This window comes from Rhinatrema bivittatum, chromosome 8 (genome assembly GCF_901001135.1).
Source record: "Rhinatrema bivittatum chromosome 8, aRhiBiv1.1, whole genome shotgun sequence".
In the NCBI taxonomy this organism is placed as follows: Eukaryota; Metazoa; Chordata; class Amphibia; order Gymnophiona; family Rhinatrematidae; genus Rhinatrema; species Rhinatrema bivittatum.
The window spans coordinates 38,414,460-38,437,991 of NC_042622.1; the positions used below are offsets into that span (position 1 = coordinate 38,414,460).

Consider the following 23,532-nt stretch of genomic DNA (forward strand, 5'->3'; position numbering starts at 1 on the left):
AATGGATGATTTTAATGATAGGTTACAAATTTTTACTAATAGGTCTGAAATTTCATTTTTTAGTTCCTTCAGAACTCTGGGCTGTATACCATCCGGTCCAGGTGATTTACTACTCTTCAGTTTGTCAATCAGGCCTACCACATCTTCTAGGTTCACCGTGATTTGATTCAGTCCCTTTGAATCATTACCCATGAAAACCTTCATCAGTACGGGTACCTGCTCAACATCCTCTTCAGTAAACACCGAAGCAAAGAAATCATTTAATCTTTCCGCGATGGCCTTATGTTCTCTAAGTGCCCCTTTAACCCCTCGATCATCTAACTGACCAACTGACTCCCTCACAGGCTTTCTGCTTTGGGTATATTTAAAAAAGATTTTACTGTGAGTTTTTGTCTCTACAGCCAACTTCTTTTCAAATTCTCTCAGCCTGTCTTATCAATGTCTTACATTTAACTTGCCAACGTTTATGCATTATCCTATTTTCTTCTGTTGGATCCTTCTTCCGATTTTTGAATGAAGATCTTTTGGCTAAAATAGCTTCTTTCACCTCCCTTTTTAAACCATGTCGGTAATAGTTTTGCCTTCTTTCCACCTTTCTTAATGTGTGGAATACATCTGGACTTTGCTTCTAGAATGATATTTTTTAACAATGACCATGCCTCTTGCACATTTTTTACTTTTGTAGCTGCTCCTTTCAGTTTTTTTTTAACAATTTTTCTCATTTTATCAAAGTTTCCCTTTTGAAAGTTTAGCACGAGAGCTGTGGATTTGTATACTGTTCCTCTTCCAGTCATTAATTCAAATTTGATCATATTATGATCACTATTGCCAAGCGGCCCCACCACCATTACCTCTCTCACCAAGTCCTGTGCTCCACTGAGAATTAGATCTAAAATTGCTCCCTCTCTTGTCAGTTCCTGAACCAATTGCTCCATAAAGATGTCATTTATTCTATCCAGGAATTTTATAACTCTAGCATGTACCGCTGATACATTTACCCAGTCAATATTGGGGTAATTGAAGTCTCCCATTATTACCGCACTACCAATTTGGTTAGTTTTCCTTAGCATGTCTGTCCATCTCACCATCTTGACCAGGTAGACGGTAATATACCCCTATCGCTATAGTCTTCCCCCACACACAAGGGATTTCTACCCATAAAGATTCAATTTTGCATTTAGTCTCATGCAGGATGTTTATCGTGTTGGACTCTTTGCCATCCCGGACATAAAGCGCCACACCGCTTCCCGGGTGTTCCTCTCTATCATTGCAATATAATTTGTACCCCGGTATAGCACTGTCCCATTGGTTATCCTCCTTCCACCATGTCTCTGAGATGCCAATTAAGTCTGTCATCATTTACTGCTATACCTTCTAATTCTCTCATCTTACTACTTAGACTTCTGGCATTAGCCTGAGGATGTGCAATAATGGCGCCAGAGCGTGGCAAACTGCTTTTCACTGTTTGGGTGGGTTTCTTACCACAATCATTATACCAAGTTAATTTCTTTCCCTGTGTGAAGCCTTATATTATTGGGCTAAGCCATCCACCCTGTCAGCAAAACCTGTGATGGGTACAGAGACCTGAGTACTGGAAGGTGAAAGGGGATTTTTGCTTGGTCTATTTTGTGACTTTCGAGTTGGGCTGAGTTGAGGTCTTCTGCGAGTCTCACTTGTGAATTCCTTCTTTTACTGATACTACATTTCCTGCAGTGGCATTGGGTGTTTCATGAATGCAAATGTGAACTTTGATTCCTGGGTTTGGATTCTTATCTTTTCTTTTGTATCTGCATCATTATTGCCTGTAACCACTGACGGCTACTGCATGGACTTACAGCTCTGTTTTTTTGTTATTGTAAGTGGAAACTGCTCCAGATGCCCTATATTGCTGGTTTTCATCATGCTTTGGGGTTCACTTGGATTACTCTGGAAGACAGGCACAGTTGAGAAGGAGAATGGCAGTCTACAGTTGGAATAATCATTGAATGGCTTTTTTGTGTTTCTTACTCCATGAACACCTATCAGCGTGGAGCTTGCCCTAACTGATACACATTTAATTAAATTTAATTAATTAAAAATGTTTTTTCTTTTTCTGTTCTTCTGGCTTCCTTTTTCTTTTCTAGTGCTCACCTTTTTGTCTTTATTGTTAAACACCTTCTCTATTGTGGCAATTGTGAGAGTTACTCACTGTTCAATATTTACCTTATTGTTTGAGGCATAGTCCCTGTTGTGTGCTAACGTGACCTTTAATTATGCTACTGAATTGGGGGATGTTGGGAGGGTCCACATGGGTGCATCTTCTGTTTGAGGGGCATAGATGAGGTTGAATGGAAGATGGTGGTCCCTTAGAGCTCAGAAGGAAAGGTGAAATTCATGTTCTTGGGTGGGGTTTGGATGATATGACTGGGCGTGTGCTTGTGTGAATGGGGGGGGGGGGGGGTGATGGGTATCTGGGAGCTGCATTGGAGAACAGGTGCGGGAAATTATCAAACCACCCTATATGTGATGACACACTGGCAGAACTTTGTATTAAACTACTAAGAGTTGTTTATAGTGGTACCTTGCATTTAGGATGGGGATGAATGGCATTGCATGTACTGCTCATCTGCCGGTTTCCTGTGAAACTGGCAGAATTGCTGCTATATATAATGGATGATATTAAGTTCACTACCTGGAATATAGATTGCATACATTCTTCAATTAAGAGAACACAGGTACTGACTTTTAAAAAGAGAGAAAGTTAATTTATCTTGTTTGCAGGAAACTCATTTATACGACGAACATTTGAAATTGAAAAAGAACTGTGTTGGAGGTTTGTAGTTTTGCATCATCCTCCCATAGACAGAGAGGTGTGATAACTCACTTATTCACAAAGATCTCCCACTTGTGCTGGAAAAAACAAAGATGCTGAGGGCAGATATTTGTTCCTAGTGGGGTCCTTATATGGGTCAAGTTATATTATAGGAAATGTTTATGGGCCAAATGTTTACTCCCATGCTTTTTTCACCACACTGGTTACCATACTTCTTAACTAGCCAGCATCGCAAGCCTGCAAGGTCAGTTCCTTCCCAAGAACAATGTAGAGAGGTCAACTTGTTGCTAAAGAAGTTGGGAACATTAGCCATAGGGAGAGTTCTTCATCAAGGGGAAAAGGATTATACCTTTTTTTTTGTCTAATCCCCATCAAAACTAGTCTGGAATAGATTACATTCTTGATTCAGAATCCCTGTTCTCTAGGGCTATCAGCGCTACTATTGGAGATATTGCCATTTCTGATCATGCTCTGACCTTCGTAGGTTTAAGGTTAGGGAACTCTGAGAATCGGAGTAGTAGGTGGCGATTGCACCCAGGCCTCATTAAAGATTGAGAGTTTCATGAGTATCTGCAACAAAAATGGAAGGATTATAGGCAGTTTAACACCATACCTGCTATTTCCTCTCTGCTCTTTTGGGAAGTGGGGAAAGTGGTGCTAAGAGGTGATATCGCTTGTGTAGCTGGGAAACAGAAGACAAGCAATTTATAGAAATCTTGCATTTATCTACCAAGCGAAAAGTCAGTAAGCAGGACATGGATGTGATTAGGGTACTGGTAAATCATCTGTTGTATCTCAAGGCAGGTTGCTCTATCAATTATAAATTTCAGTTTTACAAATTTGGGGAATAAGGCTGGAAATCTGTCCCAATTGGTCCAGGGAACAAAATCTAAAATCTGTATCGCGGATATGCAAGATCAAAGGGATCTCTGCTTACGAACACTAAAGCAATCTTGGCAATTTTTAGATCCTATTACTAGAAGTTATACTCGGAGGTTAAGTCTGATAATAATGGTCGGCATGTTTTCTTTGAGAATATTTCTATTCCCTAATTGAGTGATGAATGTCTGGACTCCTTTAATTCATCTATATCTGAAATGGAGAGCTTTAGGACTATTGGAAGATTGAAACTGGGCAAAGCTCCTGGGATGGATGACATAGACTCTGAGTTTCACACAACGCTAAAGTTTGTCCTATTGACCACACTAAAAGAAATGTTTGTTTATGCCTTGAAATATGGTTTCCACTCCTTAGAATTTGACTCAAGTAATTGTTGTGTTGCCCAAGAAGGGAAGAGACCTTGGGATCCATGAGTTGTACCACCTTATTTCATTCTTAAATGTAGATATTAAATTGTTGGCTTCCATATTAGCCAGCAGGCTGCAGAAACTTTTGCCCAGTCTGATCAGATGGGATTCGTGTCAGGCCGGTATGGGGTTAACAATGTTTGGAAACTGTTACCAGTATTAGGACAAAGATGGGAGAGTCTTACAGAGAATATGATCTTAAGTTTGTCAAAGATCATTTCTGTATCCAATCTTCCAACTCATAAATTCGAGTTCCTGTCCATGGTTCAATGCTCTACTAAAAATATATGAACAGTCTTGTCAACTGCGATCTCAAGAAGGACTTCTTTATCCCTGGAACTCAATGTTTGATTCTATAAAGTTTCAACTCCTCCTAAAAAAAAAACCCTTTTAATTAAAAACAGGCACTTGATTAAGAACTTTGCTACTGCTCTTCCTGTGTAATGTGGTGAGTTGAGATTTTGGTTTTTTTTTTTGAATGTTTTATCTTTTTGTACATTGCTTAGGCCACCTGTGTTATGTGATAAATACATTGAGGGCCCCTTGGTAGAGTAGATAAAACTCTTATATACTAGTTCCCAAGCGCATATAATAGTTAATTGGGCATTGTCTGAGATCTTCAGCTTACAAAGGGGTACAAGACAGGGATGTCCCTTATCCCTACTTTGGAACACTTGCCTATTAAAGTGAGGCAAAATTTGGACATAAAAGGCATTCATGTAGCTAAAAAGGAATATAAATTGTCTGTTTCCTGATGATATTTTATTGTTCACAGATAATGCTCTGAAAGCCATTGGACCCAGCTTGGATATTTTTACAGCATTTCAAACTTTGTTAACCCAGGGGCCCCTTGCGCCATAGGGTGTTGGTCTGGATAACCGTACGCATTCGGGGATGCTGGGAAGAGTCAACCAGTGTTCCCTGTTTTGTTCTGTTTTATTCTTTGCATATGTTCTTGTATGCTTTACCAGACTATTAAAACTGATTAATAAACATATTTGAACATAAAATCTACCCCAGTGTGAGCCAATTAGCTAAGATCATGATTCAGCCCATTCCCAAGGATCCTGACCTACCCAAGAAGTTTACTGGACTCAGCCCTGGGTTTTCTCTGTGGTTTCTTCATGTCCATTGCTAATGCAGTTTCTACAGTGTAGTGGAGTTGCAGGGTAACATGAACAGAATCTCTAAAACAGGTACAGTTGCCACAAGAACAGTTAAATGTTCAGGATAGAACCCGTAGGAACACAATCACCTTGGTTAATTTACATTCTCAAAGGACTGAGAAGCAGGAGGAAGAAATCACCCTCACCAAAGCATTGCAGGGGCAGATCTGCATTATTATAAAGCCCATCCACTCACCAATGACTTGGTTAGAGAACTGCACAACAGCATTAGCAAGCTAATGAAAGGAGAGATTCCTACGTCTTTGGTTTCCCTAGTGCTCATTACAGAGGCCTTTGTGACAATTATCCAAAATAATATTGAGCCTATCCAGATTACTTATCATATGGGCAATGCTATTCCTCTGTCTGTGGACTTAGAGAATTTGGAGGTTGCCTATGTTCTAGCTTTACCTTTTGTTTTGTCTGAACATGTGTACCAGTTGAAACACATGGTTAACATAGGTACTGGACAGGCAATGTCTACCTGCGTGTAGACACTCCAGCAGTATCTAGTCCCTAACTTAGGCCTGTGCCAGCAGACAAAGGGCATATACTGGCTATGTGGTGGTAAGCCTGTCCTGAAAGATACAACTGAAGCTCTGTGTGGTTCATCCCTTGACAATGTCTGAGAGAAGTATAAGATTACCATGACAAGGTATGTTGAATTTTCTGAAAGCAATAGTAGATGTTTGGTTGGTAAGCACCCCATTGCGGGAAATCACTATTTCTAACAAACATGATGTTACTAGCAAGGCTCCCTTACCCAGACCTGTTTCCCTAATCAGTATGCCAAAGAACTCTATAGTCATTGTAGGGAGGATGTCACAATACTACCTTGAACCTCACCCTACCCCCACAGCGACAGCAATCTAGATGTATGTCGGGGCATGAAATCAACTGATGAAAACCTGGTATATCTTCTAGGCTATAAAGAATCACATGCTGTTGACCTATGGATCAGGACTCTGTAGCAATTGCAGAGAAGTATGATGCGTGGGTAGAGGATATGTTCTGACTTATGCCCTACCTATCCTAGCTGGCCTCTCAATTGCCCAATTGGGGTTCACTTGTTTTCTCTTTAGGAAGGTTATGACTGTAGTCAGGGTCCCAACAGGGATTCCCCCATTGAGGTTAGGTGTTTGTGTGATCTCTCTCTACCTCAGTCCCTGGAAATGTAGCTTAGCTTGGCATGTGAATAGCAGCTGGGGTTACTCAGGAATGAGCCATGCACAATAATGAGATTATTGCATCACACTTAGGAGTGAGTATATTATTTGCACACCTATACCTCAGATCTAAGATGACCCTCACTACCCACATGGTGTGACCTATTATCTTCATTGCTTCTTTTCTTTCCTCCTTGCTATTACTATCCTTTCTTTTCTCTTCCCTTTATTATCAATATGATTTCCATTGTTATCCTCCTTTTATTATTTACCATGATTTCTTTATTCCATTTATTATTACCTATAGCTGGTTGGCTTATGTCCTCTATTCGAGACTTACCCAGTTAGCCTGGTAGTTAGGTTTTAAACAGTGAGGTGCTCCCTTGTTTAAAAAGGGGGAAAATGTAGGGAATATCCCAGTTCTTGCTAAAAAGACAAGCAGCAACGATAGATATTGAGCTATGTTTTGTATGTACAGCTAAATGCAAAAAAAAAAATAAAAAAAATGCTGCAATGCTGTGTACGTGACTAAGCTCGATGGATTTATTAACCCTTTCTAGCCTAAAAGGCACCTAAAAGAGGCCAAAAGAAACAGGACAAATGTTACTGGGTGAATTAGTACTGCCAATAACAGTTGAGGGCCTCTATTTATGGCCCTACGTCCCAATGTGAGTTTATCAGTGCCCTGTCAGAGATGAACAACTGGCAGTCATCAACACTGACTGCTTGATGAACCTGGAGAAGGCAAGGACTGGCAAAAGAGTGGGACAATCTGCTAATTAAAGGCCTTAATTATGCATTTACCTGACAATGCATGAAGCTGCTGAATTATGCATAGGTGAGCCCTACCAGCAGCAGGGGTGCAAGCCCTCAGCATTGTTATCTTTCGATCATTGCCCATCCCGAGAGGAGATGAGCTGTGCATTTGTGGTATTGCCTCTGCATCCTGAGCCTAACCAACTTGCAGAGCCTGGAGAGCGGAATAGCCCTACTGCTTAGGTAACAGTGACTCTCCTCTCTGCCTCAGTGCCAAAGACCTGTGAAGTGAGAGACCTCCACACCAGTCCCAGAGCACATGAGCTGCTGCAAGACCATATGGAAAGAAAGTGGGCACCATTCCCTCTGCTGTGTATCAGGAATTTAGAGTTCATTAGCTCTCCATGTATGCACATATCTGCTAGAGTAATGTGAGGTTAGCATTAAACAATTGTAATCTGATAAGCAGCAGATGTCAAGCATGCTGTCATGACCACTGTTGCTCTTATTTTCTGTTTCCCTAACTGCTTGTGACTCCTGATGAAGGTTCATTCTGTTAGCCCTGTGTACCAAGAAATAAAAAATATTTTACTCAGATAAACTGGGTGAATTTTGTATGTACACAGAGAAGAGAAGCTGGTGAAATATGGCGGTAGGAATAGAAAATCCAAATTCTTCTCCCTACAATGCCACCCTCCCATACATGCCATCTTTATGGAAAAATCTCAAAGCGTTCATCAGTCTACATGTTCCCTAATCTCACCCAGACTGCTGTAGTTCTTTTACAGAAATCTTAGGCTTCATAATGACCTTCGGCAACAGTTTCCTTAATACAAGGTTTATTGATTTTGGCGGAACAGCGTGAGGATAATGGTGGCAAACTGTTTCTGCTTTACAATGATGAACTTAAGTGACCCAAGGGATATTCAAACACATTGAAATTTTCTTATAGCCTTTGTCCAGCTGTAGCTTTGAATAACCTTATTCCAACATTCTTGCAGCAGCTCCTTCTTTGTTATGTTTTGACCTTTCCTTCAAAATCACTTCATATACCATGATGTCTTATTCTAGGAGTACTGAAATCAGTTCAACTATTCTGTACTTCATTAAGGTAATTTTTTGAGTCAGAGCTGATTTGGGTTTGCTGGGACAAAAGTTACAAAGACTGCAATGGAGACTTCTAAATATTCTTAATTACTTTTGCAATATTTTTATAATTTGTTTACAATGAAAGTAAGTAGGTTGTGTAGAGGAGTGAAATAAATGCCTTTAATGCATTTTGATTTGTATGTTTTAGACAGCAACATGTGAAAAATGTACAAAGGTCTGAATGCAGCATGATCACCTGGGAGACCAGTACCTTCAATGAAACATTACATTCTGGAATCCTTGTTTGCATTTATTGATATTTTGAAACTTTATCCCTGAACAATGTTTACTGAACATAAAAGGTAACAAACATTCCAAAATGGAAGCTTCTGCTTCGAGAAGGAAAAAGTCCACAAGGGAGGTAAGAGGTACTTGTAAAGAATAGATTGACAGGGAAAGGAGAAGATCAGCTGTGGAGGGTGGTGGTTGGCAGAATATCAGCCCTTTACAATATCATCCCATTGGCAGGCTGACAAATGAGTTCATCAAACGGTCCAGTGGATCACCTCTATTCACAGACAACTATATTTTCAAAGGGCTACACACATAAATTTCAGGGTTTACGCGCATGGCCAGGGCCTTGCGCATACATTTAACAACAGCCCTGGCCACAGGCGTAAACCCCAGTACACGCAGAAGTGCAGGCAGAGGAAAAAGGGGCGACCTGGGACAGCGCGTGCTGGCCGATGTGCACAGATTACTTCTGCGCCTGAGCATTAAATATTAAAATAAAAAAATTAGGGATAGGAAGGGTACGTTTAGGGGGCCGGGAGGAATGATAGGTGTAGGAAAGTTCCCTCCCAGTCCACTCCTTAATTGGAGCAGACTGGGGGAGGCTCATTTGCATTGCCACGTCTTGCTTTGTAAATTCCCCCCCTCCACGTGCGCAAGAGCGTGCTCCTTTTAAAAGTGACCCCTGAGTGAGGAACACTTAGATGTGGCTATTTGGAGTTTGCTGAGGCCAGGCAGTGCTCCTGAAGTTGTGATGTTTAGATCTGTTCTGCATCTGAAGGTTATTATTGTAGATCTCTCTCTGGAAGGTTATGCTTTGCTGCAATTATGCATGTAAGAGTGTCAAGGACCATTGTAGGCAGAAGGGACAAGAAGAATGCACTATCTTTCCATAATAAACCCAGTGGAAGTGCGTCAGTGGGCCAGTCCAAGTTTTCTGTAGGTGAGTGAACCCTAGGAGTAGAGCAGAGAAGTAAGCTGAGAGAAGGAGCTTTTTAACTCCTCCTCTTCTGCATTAGATCTGCTTGTGGAATACGTTCATGTTGGATCTTTGCTGTTCACCCAAACAATAGCTGCTGGCCCACTGCCAGGGCCTGGTAAGGTTGCTTGTCTTTTTTTTTTTTCTTTTTTTAATAGAAGTAAGATTGCCACTTTATTCTCGGTAGGAAGGAGAAATGGAACAAAGTAGACAAAAGCCTTTTTTTTTTTTTTTTTCAAAAGAGTATTGGCCCTTGTGGAAAAGAGTCTAATAGCTAAATACTGGGAAGTTAGGAGCTTGTGTTTTTGTGACAGTTTATCTGTCACCCATTCTGAGATATGGTACCAGGCTGGCAGAAATGCTTAAGAACATAAGAAAATGCCATACTGGGTCAGACCATGGGTCCATCTAGCCCAGCATCCTGTTTCCAACAGTGGCCAATCCAGGCCATAAGAACCTGGCAAGTACCCAAAAACTAAGTCTATTCCATGTTACCATTGCTAATGGCAGTGGCCATTCTCTAAGGGGCGGATCTCCAAAACTCCGCGAATAGTTTACTTTTGTTTGCGCTCCAGGCGCAAACAAAAGTAAGCTGGATTTTAGTAGATACGCGCGGAGCCGCGCGTATCTACTAAAAAACCTGGGTCGGCACGCGCAAGGCTATCAATTTTGTATAGCCGGCGCGCGCCGAGCCGCGCGGCCTACCCCCATTCCCTCCGAGGCCGCTCCGAAATCGGAGCGGCCTCGGAGGGAATCCTCTAACACCCTCCCCTAACCTTCCCCTCCCTTCCTCTACCTAACCCACCCGCCCGGCCCTGTCTAACCCCCCCCCTTACCTTTGTTGGGGGATTTACGCCTCCCGGAGGGAGGCGTAAATCCCCGCGCGCCAGCGGGCCTGGCCACGCCCCCGGACCGCCCAGGGCCGTAGCCACGCCCCCCGTACCTGCCCCCAAAACGCTGCCGACACGCCCCCAAAACGGCGCGCCGACAGGGACCGCCCCCGACACGCCCCCCCTCGGAGAACCCCGGGACTTACGCGAGTCCCGGGGCTCTGCGCGCGCCGGTGGGCCTATGTAAAATAGGCGCACCGGCGCGCAGGGCCCTGCTCGCGTAAATCCGGGCGGATTTACGCGAGCAGGGCTCTGAAAATCCGCCCCTAAGTGAACTTAATAGCAGGTAATGGACCTCTCCTCCAAGAACTTATCCAATCCTTTTTTAAACACAGCTATACTAACTGCACTAACCACATCCTCTAGCAACAAATTCCAGAGTTTAATAGTGCGCTGAGTAAAAAAGAACTTTCTCCGCTTAGTTTTAAATGTGCCCCATGCTAACTTCATGGAGTGCCCCCTAGACTTTCTATTATCTGAAAGAGTAAATAACCAATTCACATCTACCCGTTCTAGACCTCTCATGATTTTAAACATCTCTATCATATCCCCCCCTCAGTCGTCTCTTCTCCAAGTTGAAAAGTCCTAACCTCATTAGTCTTTCCTCATAGGGGAGCTGTTCCATTCCCCTTATTTTGGTAGCCCTTCTTCTGTACCTTCTCCATTGCAATTATATCTTTTTTGAGATGCGGCAACCAGAATTGTACACAGTATTCAAGGTGCAGTCTCACCATGGAGCGATACAGAGGCATTATGACATTTTCCGTTTTATTCACCATTCCCTTTCTAATAATTCCCAACATTCTGTTTGCTTTTTTGACTGCCGCAGCACACTGCACCGACGATTTCAGTGTATTATCCACTATGACACCTAGATCTCTTTCTTGGGTTGTAGCACCTAATATGGAACCCAACATTGTGTAATTATAGCATGGGTTATTTTTCCCTATATGCATCACCTTGCACTTATCCACATTAAATTTCATCTGCCAGTTGGATGCCCAATTTTCCAGTCTCACAAGATCTTCCTGCAATTTATCACAATCTGCTTGTGATTTAACTACTCTGAAGAATTTTGTGTCATCTGCAAATTTGATTATCTCACTCATCGTATTTCTTTCCAGATCATTTATAAATATATTGAAAAGTAAGGGTCCCAATACAGATCCCTGAGGCAATCCACTGTCCACTCCCTTCCACTGAGAAAATTGTCCATTTAATCCTACTCTCTGTTTCCTGTCTTTTAGCCAGTTTGTAATCCACGAAAGGACATCGCCTCCTATCCCATGACTTTTTACTTTTCCTAGAAGCCTCGCATGAGGAACTTTGTCAACCGCCTTCTGAAAATCCAAGTATACTATATCTACCGGTTCACCTTTATCCACATGTTTATTAACTCCTTTAAAAAAGTGAAGCAGATTTGTGAGGCAAGACTTGCCCTGGGTAAAGCCATGCTGACTTTGTTCCATTAAACCATGTCTTTCTATATGTTCTGTGATTTTGATGTTTAGAACACTTTCCACTATTTTTCCTGGCACTGAAGTCAGGCTAACCGGTCTGTAGTTTCCCGGATCCCCCCTGGAGCCCTTTTTAAATATTGGGGTTACATTTGCTATCCTCCAGTGTCAGGTACAATGGATGATTTTAATGATAGGTTACAAATTTTTACTAATAGGTCTGAAATTTCATTTTTTAGTTCCTTCAGAACTCTGGGGTGTATACCATCCCGTCCAGGCGATTTACTACTCTTCAGTTTGTCAATCAGGCCTACCACATCTTCTAGGTTCACCGTGATTTGATTCAGTCCATCTGAATCATTACCCATGAAAACCTTCTCCATTACGGGTACCTCCCCAACATCCTCTTCAGTAAACACTGAAGCAAAGGAATCATTAAATTTTTCCACGATGGCCTTATCTTCTCTAAGTGCCCCTTTAAGCCCTCTATCATCTAACTGTCCAACTGACTCCCGCACAGGCTTTCTGCTTCGGCTATATTTAAAAAAGTTTTTACTGTGAGTTTTTGCCTCTACAGCCAACTTCTTTTCAAATTCTCTCTTAGCCTGTTTTATCAATGTCTTACATTTAACTTGCCAATGTTTATGCTTTATCCTATTTTCTTCTGTTGGATCCTTCTTCCAATTTTTGAATGAAGATCTTTTGGCTAAAATAGCTTCTTTCACCTCCCCTTTTAACCATGCCGGTAATTGTTTTGCCTTCTTTCCACCTTTCTTAATGTGTGGAATACATCTGGACTGTGCTTCTAGAATGGTATTTTTTTTTAACAATGACCATGCCTCTTGGACATTTTTTACTTTTGTAGCTGCTCCTTTCAGTTTTTTTCTAACAATTTTTCTCATTTTATCAAAGTTTCCCTTTTGAAAGTTTAGCATGAGAGCCTTGGATTTGCACACTGTTCCTCTTCCAGTCATTAAATCAAATTTGATCATATTATGATCACTATTGCCAAGCGGCCCCACCACCGTTATCTCTCTCACCAAGTCCTGTGCTCCACTGAGAATTAGATCTAAAATTGCTCCCTCTCTCGTCAGTTCCTGAACCAATTGTTCCATAAAACTATCATTTATTCCATCCAGGAACGTTATCTCTCTTGCGAGTCCCGATGATACATTTACCCAGTCAATATTGGGGTAATTGAAGTCTCCCATTATTACTGCACTACCAATTTGGTTAGCTTCCCTAATTTCTCTTAGCATTTCACTGTCCGTCTCACCATCTTGACTAGGTGGACGGTAGTATACCCCTATCACTATAGTCTTCCCCCACACACAAGGGCTTTCTACCCATAAAGATTCAATTTTGCATTTAGTCTCATGCAGGATGTTTATCCTGTTGGACTCTATGCCATCCCGGACATAAAGCGCCACACCTCCTCCCGAGTGCTCCTCTCTGTCATTGTGATATAATTTGTACCCCGGTATTGCAATGTCCCATTGGTTATCCTCTTTCCACCATGTCTCTGAGATGCCCATTAAGTCTATGTCATCATTCACTGCTATACATTCTAATTCTCCCATCTTACTTCTTAGACTTCTGGCATTAGCATACAAACATTTCAAAGTTTGTTATTTGTTTGTATTTTCATTCTGCTTTTTAATTGATAGGGATAAGTTAGAATTTTTTAGCTCAGGTGAGTTTTTAGTTACAGGCACTTGGACTACTTTTCTAATTATTGGAACCTCACTGTCGGGATGCCCTAATTCTAATGCATCATTAGTATCCTTTTAAGATACCTCTCTCCGAACCATGCACTGCTGAGCGACTGTCGGCTTTCCCCTTTGTTCTAGTTTAAAAGCTGCTCTATCTCCTTTTTAAAGGTTAGCGCCAGCAGTCTGGTTCCACCCTGGTTAAGGTGGAGCCCATCCCTTTGGAAGAGACTCCCCCTTCCCCAAAAGGTTCCCCAGTTCCTAACAAAACTGAATCCCTCTTTCTTGCACCATCGTCTCATCCACGCATTGAGACTCCAGAGCTCTGCCTGCCTCTGGTGACCTGCGCGTGGAACAGGGAGCATTTCAGAGAATGCTACCCTGGAGGTTCTGGATTTCAGCTTTCTACCTAAGAGCCTAAATTTGGCTTCCAGAACCTCCCTCCCACATTTTCCTATGTCGTTGGTGCCCACATGTAACACGACAGCCGGCTCCGCCCCAGCACTGTTTAAAATCTTATCTAGGTGACGCTTGGAAGAGTGTATCCACTTGGGCAGAGAAAGAAGAGAGCTACCAATTTGGTGTTTACCCAGAGGCATCAAGTAGTCCAAGTACTCTGTCCCCTGATGAGAAGAATGGAGATGAAGCCATGGCTCATTATCTGATGTTAAATGCCAAGCGGAATCCTGTTCAAAAGGAGGAAACCTCATTTTTACCCAGTGAAGAACTTAAAGTCCAAAAAAAGAACAGAGAGGGCAGTCTCTAGGGCACGATGAAAGATGGTACAGATTTCTTGAATGACTATTCAAACTCATTTTAATTTGTACATTTTTTTGTTTGTGATTTTACTCTACCTCTGTGGATAGGGTGGGCTAGAAAAAAAAATTAGAAATAGTATGGATGCCACACCAAGAAAAATATGAGGTGTCAAGTTATTTTAATTGATATTCCTCGGTAAATTTAACATTAGGCTGGAACACTACTGTGTGAGCAGATTCTACTGAAGAACAAAAAGTGGTGGAAACATCCATAGACTTTGAAGCAGTGCTTCCCCCTTGTTGGAAGAAGCTTGGGGTGCCGAGAGTGTGAGAACTCAAGCATCCATTCTGTAGGAATAAGTCCTAAAGTGAGCCCCGCAATGGGAGTATCCCAAATAGGATTAGGATCGAGATCTAAGGTGAGCCCCGCACTGGGAGTGACCCATATAGGATTAGGTTACTGCATCTCAAAAAAGATATAATTGCGATGGAGAAGGTACAGAGAAGGGCTACCAAAATGATAAGGGGAATGGAACAGCTCCCCTATGAGGAAACACTAAAGAGGTTAGGACTTTTCAGCTTGGAGAAGAGACAGCTGAGGGGGGATATGATAGAGGTGTTTAAAATCATGAGAGGTCTAGAATGGGTAGATGTGAATCTGTTATTTACACTTTCATTTAATAGAAAGACTAGGAGGCACTCCATGAAGTTAGCATGTGGCACATCCAAAATTAATCGGAGAAAATTCTTTTTTATTCACCATACAATTAAACTCTGGAACTTGTTGCCAGAGGATGTGGTCAGTGCAGTTAGTGTAGCTGTGTTTAAAAAAGGATTGGATAAGTTCTGGGAGGAGAAGTCCATTACCTGCTATTAATTAAGTTGACTTTGAAAATAGCCACTGCTATTACTAGCAACGGTAACATGGAACAGACTTAGTGTTTGGGTATGTGCCAGGTTCTTATGGGCTGGATTGGCCACTGTTGGAAACAGGATGCTGGGCTTGATGGACCCTTGGTCTGACCCAGTGTGGCATCTTCTGGATGTGCGGCAGATACTACTTTGGTATTTGGAGGTTACTAATGCTTGTCGTCGCTCAGATCATCTGTTGTCCTCTTCAGTGGACTGAAGAAAGGAGACAAAGCATCTAAGGCTACCATATCTCATTGGCTTAAGGAGGCCATTTGTTCGGCTTACATTTGTAAGGTATGACAAATTCCTGTCAGGTTGCAGACACTTTCCACTAGGGCACAGGCTGTCTCCTGGGCTGAGTGTCAACTTCTGTCGCCACAGGAGATTTGTAGGTCAGCAGTTTGGTCCTTAATTCATACCTTTACCAGGCATTATTGTCTGGATGTCAGGGCACAGAATGAGCTGTCCTTCGAGGAGTGTCCTGCACACGGGTCTTTCGGGGGCCTACCCCATTTAGGGGTGCTTGGTACGTCCCACTGGTCTGGAATGTTCAGCAAAGGAAAACTGGTTCTTACCTGCTAATTTCCGTTCCTGTAATACCACAGTCCAGAGGCCCTTCTGTTTGATGCCACAAGACTTATTTTTTTGCCAAGTTTTGCTGCTTAGTACAGAATTTTTCTGTTTAATAAAGAATTTCTCTCTTAGGGGGCAGTTACAGGATTCCCTTCCTTGTCTTGTTTGGTTCTTAACGAACAAGGTTTATAGTTCAGGAGTATCCAATCTTTAGTTCTCTCTGTCTGTGTGAAGGGGTTTCTAAAGTATCTTGGCTTGGGTATAGGTTAATACGGAGGTCCTGCAGGTGGCACTCTCAGTTAAGAAGCAGTGCCTCAAAGTTTTGTTCTCTGGCGCCATCTACTGGAAAGGATGAATAACCCACGGGTCTGGACTGATCTGTGGTATTACAGGAACAAAATTTAGCAGGTAAAAAACAATTTTCCTTTAATTTTGTTCTCTCTCAAGTTTTGCCATTCGCCTAGTGGCTAAAGCAGCTGTGAAAGGCAGAGGCAGCTGTGGGGTCCTTCGGCTGGAGAAGCTCTCTGGCCAGGCAGGTTCATATGCAATAGTTCCCAACCTTTTCCTGTCAGACACCCAGAGAATCAAACAGATCACAATAGCTTTTGCTAATATTTTTATAACATTACAAAAGTTAAATTGGCGCTGAAGTAAACAATTTGTATTTAAGCTTTAAATAAATGGGCAGCCTTGTAATTTTGTTCTTACTAGCATTTCCTCTTACATGCAAGGTTTCTGTGCCTTGCTCGTAAAAACCTGAACCACTCAAGTTATAGATTTGTGAGCAGCAGTTTTGCACCCAGAGCATAAGGTAGACACAAGTATAAAATAAACTTGCTTTTATATTGTGCTATGAGGATAAAAACCCTTAATGAATAAGGCCCAAAGGTCGGTAACTAGCCCGTTCTGCCTCTCTCTTATTGTGGAATGCCCATTTAGGATCAGCTGGCAGGTGGTGGTTTTCATAGGAGAGGACGGTGTACATTAAGGGGTAGATTTCCAAACATGCGCGCGGCTCCCAGTGCGAGCGCATGTTATAAAAATCAGGGGGCTGCACGCAAAAGGGGGAGGGTGTCACTTTTGCAGTTTCCGCACAGCAAGCAATCGGGCCTTCACCAGTTCCCTCCCAGTCTGCTCCCTAACTAACCTTCCTTCCCCCTATAACCCTACCTATTTATCGTTTTTCAGCTGGAGTAAGTTGCACGCGTCGGCTGGCTGCTGGCACGCGAGTCATCAGGACAGCGTACAATGGCGCTGTCCTGGCCCAGCCCCCACGCCCCTTTGAAGAGGTTCGGCGCTTATGCTCGTACTGGGGTTTTTACACGCGTGGCTGGGCCTCTTTGAAAATGCGCGCGGCGGGCGCAAGGCCCGGGTTTTACAAGCGCAGGCCTTTTAAAATCTGGCCTTAAGTGCACAAGTCTAAGGTTTTGCACAGCCACCTCTCTTATGGGCATCCTGCTAGGTCTTTGCTTCCATCTAAACCCATACTGCTCCAGTACAGCAAAATAAGTGATACATTATTTTCCCCAAAACTAAGCCCTGGGGGGCATGTTTATAATTGGATTTAATGATCTAATTAGAATCTACATAAATGGATCAACTTTACATGCTTGAATTCTCCAACCCAGTAACATTAAGTATAAGCTCTTGAGACAAGCTCCCGCTTTTACTAGCTTGGCTTCTTGTACAGCGTCACACGCATGGACTTCTTATGCACCTTTCTTTTTACATTCTGAGTGGTACTTGCACTCTGTGAAATGCTGCCAAATGAAAAGCTAATTTACAGTGGGCAGTAAGGCATGCTGTGTGTAAAGCTATGTTCAGCAGCAGTGAGCCAGCCTCTTGCATGCTCTACCTCACGTTGATGCATTTGGAAGCAAAATGACAACTGCAAATACTAAATACACTTTTAACAAGAAGACAGGGGTGGCTCTGTAATATCGTGTTCCTATTCTGAGCACAGTTGCCCCTCGCCACTTTTATTGTGTCCAGCCCTTGGCATTTACAAATGCAAGCCTTGTACAATTTCCCCTTAGCTCTGCCAGTGGAATAAGGTGATGAAGCACTAGTCCAGGCCCTAAGCTGATGTCTTCAATAGCATCTGCCCAGTAGCTGACATTTCCTGCGGTCCTCTGCTCAGAAACTAGGGGGCTGTAGCATTACGAACTCTATACTCGAAAAAGGGTCTTCTATTTAACGTCAACATGGAGAGAAGTACAGTTGTAGGTTTCCTTAATATACAGGAGCACCAATTCTCACTCATGAACCTATACAGTTTATGGTTTTGTTTTGTTTTTTTAAATGGTCCCCTGTTTTATACCATAACAACAATGTGGTCTTCAGTCGACAGCAGCCTGCTGGGGATGATTTGCCCTTATTTCAACATCTTCTGCACTTCTTGAAATAATTTCTGGGCTGCAGTGTTATTGGGCTCCACTTCCAGCAGTCGTTTAATATCTGCAATGCTTGATGTATAATCCTATCGAAGAGAGACAAAAGCAGCACCTGAAAATTAACCCATTCCAAAAAGGGAAGTAGGCAGACATCAAGTATAGACCACCACATCCTGGGTACAGCTGGGACTTATTTTCAGCACTGCTGCCAGGGAAGGGTTTGTGTGACTGGGCTCATAGAAGTAGGGGGCTGGTACCCTTCATGCTCTGGAGGTTCAGCATTTTGTACATGCTATGTCCCCTTCAAGAAATGAGCAGGAGGTACAGTTACTGCCAGCAGCGAACATATAGGGACACGGCCGGAGAGAGTGATGTGCTGCTGGAGGCAGAGGAAGGGAACTCTGGGGTGTGTATTGTGTAAAAACACAATGCTCTGTACACAAGGGCACATTTGCACCTGTGTACACCCAATGGGAGAATCATTTAGAGTTTAAAAAATATTTATACTTCAACACTCAAAGAAAAAGTGGGGAAGAAAGTTTTGGATAGATTCTGATATTTAGAAACCCAAGCTCTTATCCCACTACTTTCACCATTCACTGCGACCTTCAATAACCCATTTAAACTCTGTTCTACAAATATGATTTGTGACAAAATAGCTGAGGTGCATCCTAAAAAGGGGCTTGGTTGCTCTAGGCAGAGAGCACCTCTGTGTTCAATTCTTGTTTAAAAATAAATAGTCAGCAGATCACTTAAATCTGCTGTAAGAAGCAAGAAAAGGAGGCAGGTGCTGCCACCCGTGAGTGCCACATGCACCAACCATGGGAAGCTTGAGACAGAGGATTGCTAAGCAAGAAGCAGCAGCTGCATAGGGAGGAGGCATCAGCCATTGCTCTGAACAAAGCAGTTGCTGATAAGGAGGTAGGAACAATTTGGATTTCCTTTTCAGAAGCAAGTTCAGCTGAATCCTAAGGGTGAAGACCAGCAACCTAAATCTGCTCTACTTTAAACAGACACCAGCCGGAGATAAATACTCAATGCAACAAAGGGAAAGGAAAAGGCAGTCTGCTCGCTAGGAGTCTTGTAAACTAGTTATTGGATATGACGGCACAAATACCTCGTCCTACAGTATTTTATGGCCTTCTTTAGTGCCAGCAGGGAGGGGGGGGGGGGGGCAGGATTTTCTGCTATAGACTTCAGCTCCACAGAGCAGAAACAAACGTACTTCCTGTTTTTATAGCAGACACCCCCAACTACATTTTGTTCAACCACATTAAGAGCTAGTCTCACTGTTGATGGAAATAATTACTCTAAAATCAAAATGCACATATCCACTGTACCTTTTAATTCTTACTATAAAAGAAATGCTGTGCTTTGCCGTGTCTTTAACTCTCCGAGTTCAGATGCACATTAAGAGAAAAGTGCTGCGCGGCTGTAGAAGGAGTGCTTTGGAGGTCTGGCCCATACCAATAGGTCCGAGTCACTTCCACAACTCCTGCAGTCAGGGTTTGCCTACCTTCAGTTCTTTAAAAGCCTGAGCACGTCGGTAGAAGGCTTTCACGTTTTTGGCATCCAGCATTAAAGCTTCTGTGCAGTCTTTAACTGCTTCCCTGGGCTGTTTTAGGGACAGGTAACAAAGGGCTCTGAAATGCAAACAGATAAAATGACAGGCAAGACCTATTTACATCTCCAATCTATAACCCAGCAGGGCTCTGCTATGCCTCACACTACAGCAAGGGGCAGATTTCAGCTTAAGATGAAAAGACTGATTCTTGCTGGTGCAAAATTCATACTTCATTTTTTTTAGATCATTAATCTGAGCCACACTGCAGCTTACCACGACCTGGGCTGAAGATTTTTTGAATTACAAAGCACTGGCAAGGTAGGAGAGTTGTGCTAGAGGGCAAAATCTGCATTAATTTTGGAAGGACCAAAGAGTAGGTGGGAAGAAGCTGGTGCCAGCCCTTTAAAATTAGTTTTTTTTTTTAAAGATAGGTTTGGTAGGGAGGGGCAGAATTGCTGCAGGCTCAGCCCAGCAGGGCTCATGATTTTGAACTAGGATGGGGGTGGGGGTAGTGATAGGGCCACTAGGCCTGCGACTTTGCAGCTCTACTTAACAGACTATATTCTTTTGAATATAGATGACTAAGGCTAAAGTTACCCAGTCACATGGGAACAACCTACTCTCAGCCACATCTGGAGGTAGCCAACTAAGTTATCCGGCTATCTCGTCCCTGTCCCAGAAAGCCCCTAACATGCTCATTACTTATATGGCTAAATCTTAGCTGGATAAGTAAATGGGATGTTCAAAACTTAGCCCTGGGGGAATTATGCGTTACTGCGGAATTTCTGCGAAGCGAGGGAGAATTCTGCACAATCTCAAGTTTCCTCCCTCGCCTAGCATAGCCATCTCGGCTACACTGCCGCTGAGACTACTATGCTAGCATGCTTGCCTGCTGGAAGAGGAAGCGCGCAGGGGCACTGCGCCACGGGCGAGGTAGCAAGCTCTACCTCGCGAAGGTCAGGACCATACAATTGGTAAGCGAAGAGAGGAGGGAAGGGGGAGAGATAGAGAGAGGGGGAAGGGGAGCCAGAAGCGAGGAGTTTCTAGTGGGGGCTCGAGGTATGAGGGGAAAGCCGGTGAATGGGGACAGGGGCAGAGTGGGGATTCATATTTCCATTTGATCTCTGCTAGAGGTCTGCAGCCTTTTACATGTGTGCTCTGGCACTGGACAACTGAGTGGACTCTTGACTTCACCCGCAGAGATTGCATTTAACCAAACATCATCATCTGCTGCGCGAGACTGGCTCCACAGCAGCGGGAGATGTTTGGTTAAATGAGACTCCTGCTGCTGCATATGAGGCTTGGTGCTAGCTTTCTGATTCAGATAGTGGCAGCGGTCATTGTCTGCTCAGCTGTCCAGTGCCTGGGCTGCTGCCACTGGCCTAGAGCAGGTGGAGATGTGACTCCTCCTTTGACCTCTGCTTCTTTTCCTGTTTACCTTCACTTACACCTCCCCCATCATGGTGAAAGAGAGAGAGAGAGGACCCAAGGGCTGCCAGCAGACCTCATCCTGCTGGCGGCTGAAAAAGAGGCCCAGGACTAGGCCCTGGGAGTGTGTGTGTGAGCCTGTGTGTTTGTTGTAAGCCGGTGTGGGTGGGTAAGGTGTCTGCCTGGGAGTCTGTGGGTGGGGGGGGGGGGGGATGGGGAGCGAGAGTGAGTGTGTGAGAGTTGTATATGGGAGACAGAACATGTGTGTGACAGGTGGTATGTAAGAGAAAGCATATGACTGATAATTTGCAAAAAAATAGTATTATTTTGACAAATAAATGTGCAGAATTTAGACAATGTGTTCTCAGAATTTTACATTTTTTTGCGCAGAATTCCTCCAGCAGTAAAAACTCACCATTTAGCTGGATATCTAGCCAAACTGTTTTAAATATTGGCTCTTGGTTCCAGGGCCAGATTTACCCATAGGCAACTTGCGTATGGCATCAAATTCTGAAAACAACACTCTGTCCCATTGCCAGCATAGAGCCTGAAGCCTACTGCTAGGGATCCAGGTGATAGCACACCCAACATAGAAAAAGTCAGCATAGGGACCATGAACCAGCGTTTGTTCACAGGCCCTACTTCCTCACAGGAGTTTCCTTAGTAACAGAGAGCCTGTGTGGGAGAAGCAGAGCCTTTGAGCACGCAGTTCCTTTCATTCCTGCTAGGGAAGGGAAGGAAAGGAACTGGCCAGGGTCACCCTAGGAAGTTTAACAAAAACTGCTCAAGTAATTAACTCAAAAAGTGTAACACACACACACACTTACCTTTTGAAGAAACAGATAAGTAATTACCCTTAGTGCTCTTCTCCCATGAGAGCATGAGCTGCAGCAGAATGCTGCTTCTCTTTCACAGACTTGGGGGCAATTCGTTTTCCTGATTCTAGCGCTAAAACTCAGCGCTTAAGCACTTAATTTTTTTCTCCTACTCTAACTCTGCCCCTGTATAGCCAGCTACTTTTAAGATCCTAAAATTCAGGTGCTTAGCTCTAGTCTGTTTTCAAAAGGGGCCAATTTAGCTGCTTAACTGCTAAGGTTAGGTACCTAACCCCTTTGAAATTCACCCTTGAATGGCTAAGTTAGAGGACTACACTGTCATGTATTTGAGCTTTATAGCCTCCTTCTTATTGTATGTTAAAGGGTCTTGGTTATAATTAAAATAAACACAACATACACGAGCACGAAGATGAAATATCATAAGCTCAACGGCTCCACTTACCTTAATGCAGACTGCAAGAAGCCCCTTAAACTAGCAAATACCCACATTTTTTTAAATAAGATAAAGTAGTATTTGTTTAAAATGCAAAAGCTTAAGCATGCAAAAGTTAAATTAGGACAGACATGGTCCCACTGTACCTGTTGGTGTAAGCTGCACATTCCTGGTTATTGAACTTTAAGCTCTCATTGTATTTATCGATGGCCTTTTTGTAGTTTTTCTTCTTCACCCATTCATTTCCTTCTTCTTTTAAAGCTTTGGCTTGTTGGATTTCACCTTCTGTAGGCACTGGCAGGAATTTTTTTTAAATGAAAAACATTACTGTTTTAATAAAAGTTCACATGCTCAGAATCACTGCAAATAATCCCATCATTGTGGGATATTAAATAACTTTACCAGCCTGGTGAAAAAATCCCCCCAAGAGCAGCCAGACACGCAGAGAGAGCTTGCAGCAATGCATGCTGCAAAGCAAGTACTTGTAACTTACTTTTTTTTTTTAATTTAATTAGCTTTAGTAAAGGAAAACTGGTGCTTACCTGCATCCCCACCAGCAGATGGAGGCAGAGAACAAAACTTTGGGGCACTGCTATATATATTCAAGAGTGCCACCTGCAGTCCTCAGTATTGACCTGTACCCAAGCCAATGTGTAGACAAAAATTCTCCCCCCATCCAGGAGCCCTCACTTCCTAGAAAGGAACTGATAACCGCTGAGCCTCAGCGGCTTAACCTATTTACAATCTGAGAAAAAGACATTAATTCAGTCTTTCGGCAGCAAGGGGACAGGTCTCTGGATTGATCTGTAGTATTACAGAAACAAATATTAGCAGGTAAGCACAGATTTTCCTTTCCTGTTCATACCCAGATCAATCCAGACCCCTAAACTGGGTAAGAACCCGAAAGACCCACACACAACACACACTTACCAAATGCTGCATCTTCCTGCACCCAAACATCCAATCGGTAATGTCTGGTGAAAGTATTAAGTGAAGACCTTGTTGCGGCTCTG

The 23,532-nt window shown here is 43.0% G+C and overlaps 1 protein-coding gene across 1 annotated transcript in view; it reads right to left on the reverse strand.

Annotated features, from left to right (window-relative positions):
* Positions 1 to 16,466: 16,466 nt before the first annotated feature.
* TOMM34 (translocase of outer mitochondrial membrane 34) overlaps positions 16,467 to 23,532 on the reverse strand; it is a 52,605-nt gene continuing 45,539 nt past the window's right edge. Inside the window, exons 6-8 of the mRNA XM_029612085.1 lie at positions 22,666 to 22,813; positions 19,775 to 19,901; positions 16,467 to 18,344 (exon numbers count right to left, since the gene is read on the reverse strand). Of these exons, the coding sequence (XP_029467945.1) occupies positions 18,240 to 18,344; positions 19,775 to 19,901; positions 22,666 to 22,813 (380 nt within the window). The 3' untranslated portion in view covers positions 16,467 to 18,239. The remainder of the gene's footprint in view (positions 18,345 to 19,774; positions 19,902 to 22,665; positions 22,814 to 23,532) is intronic.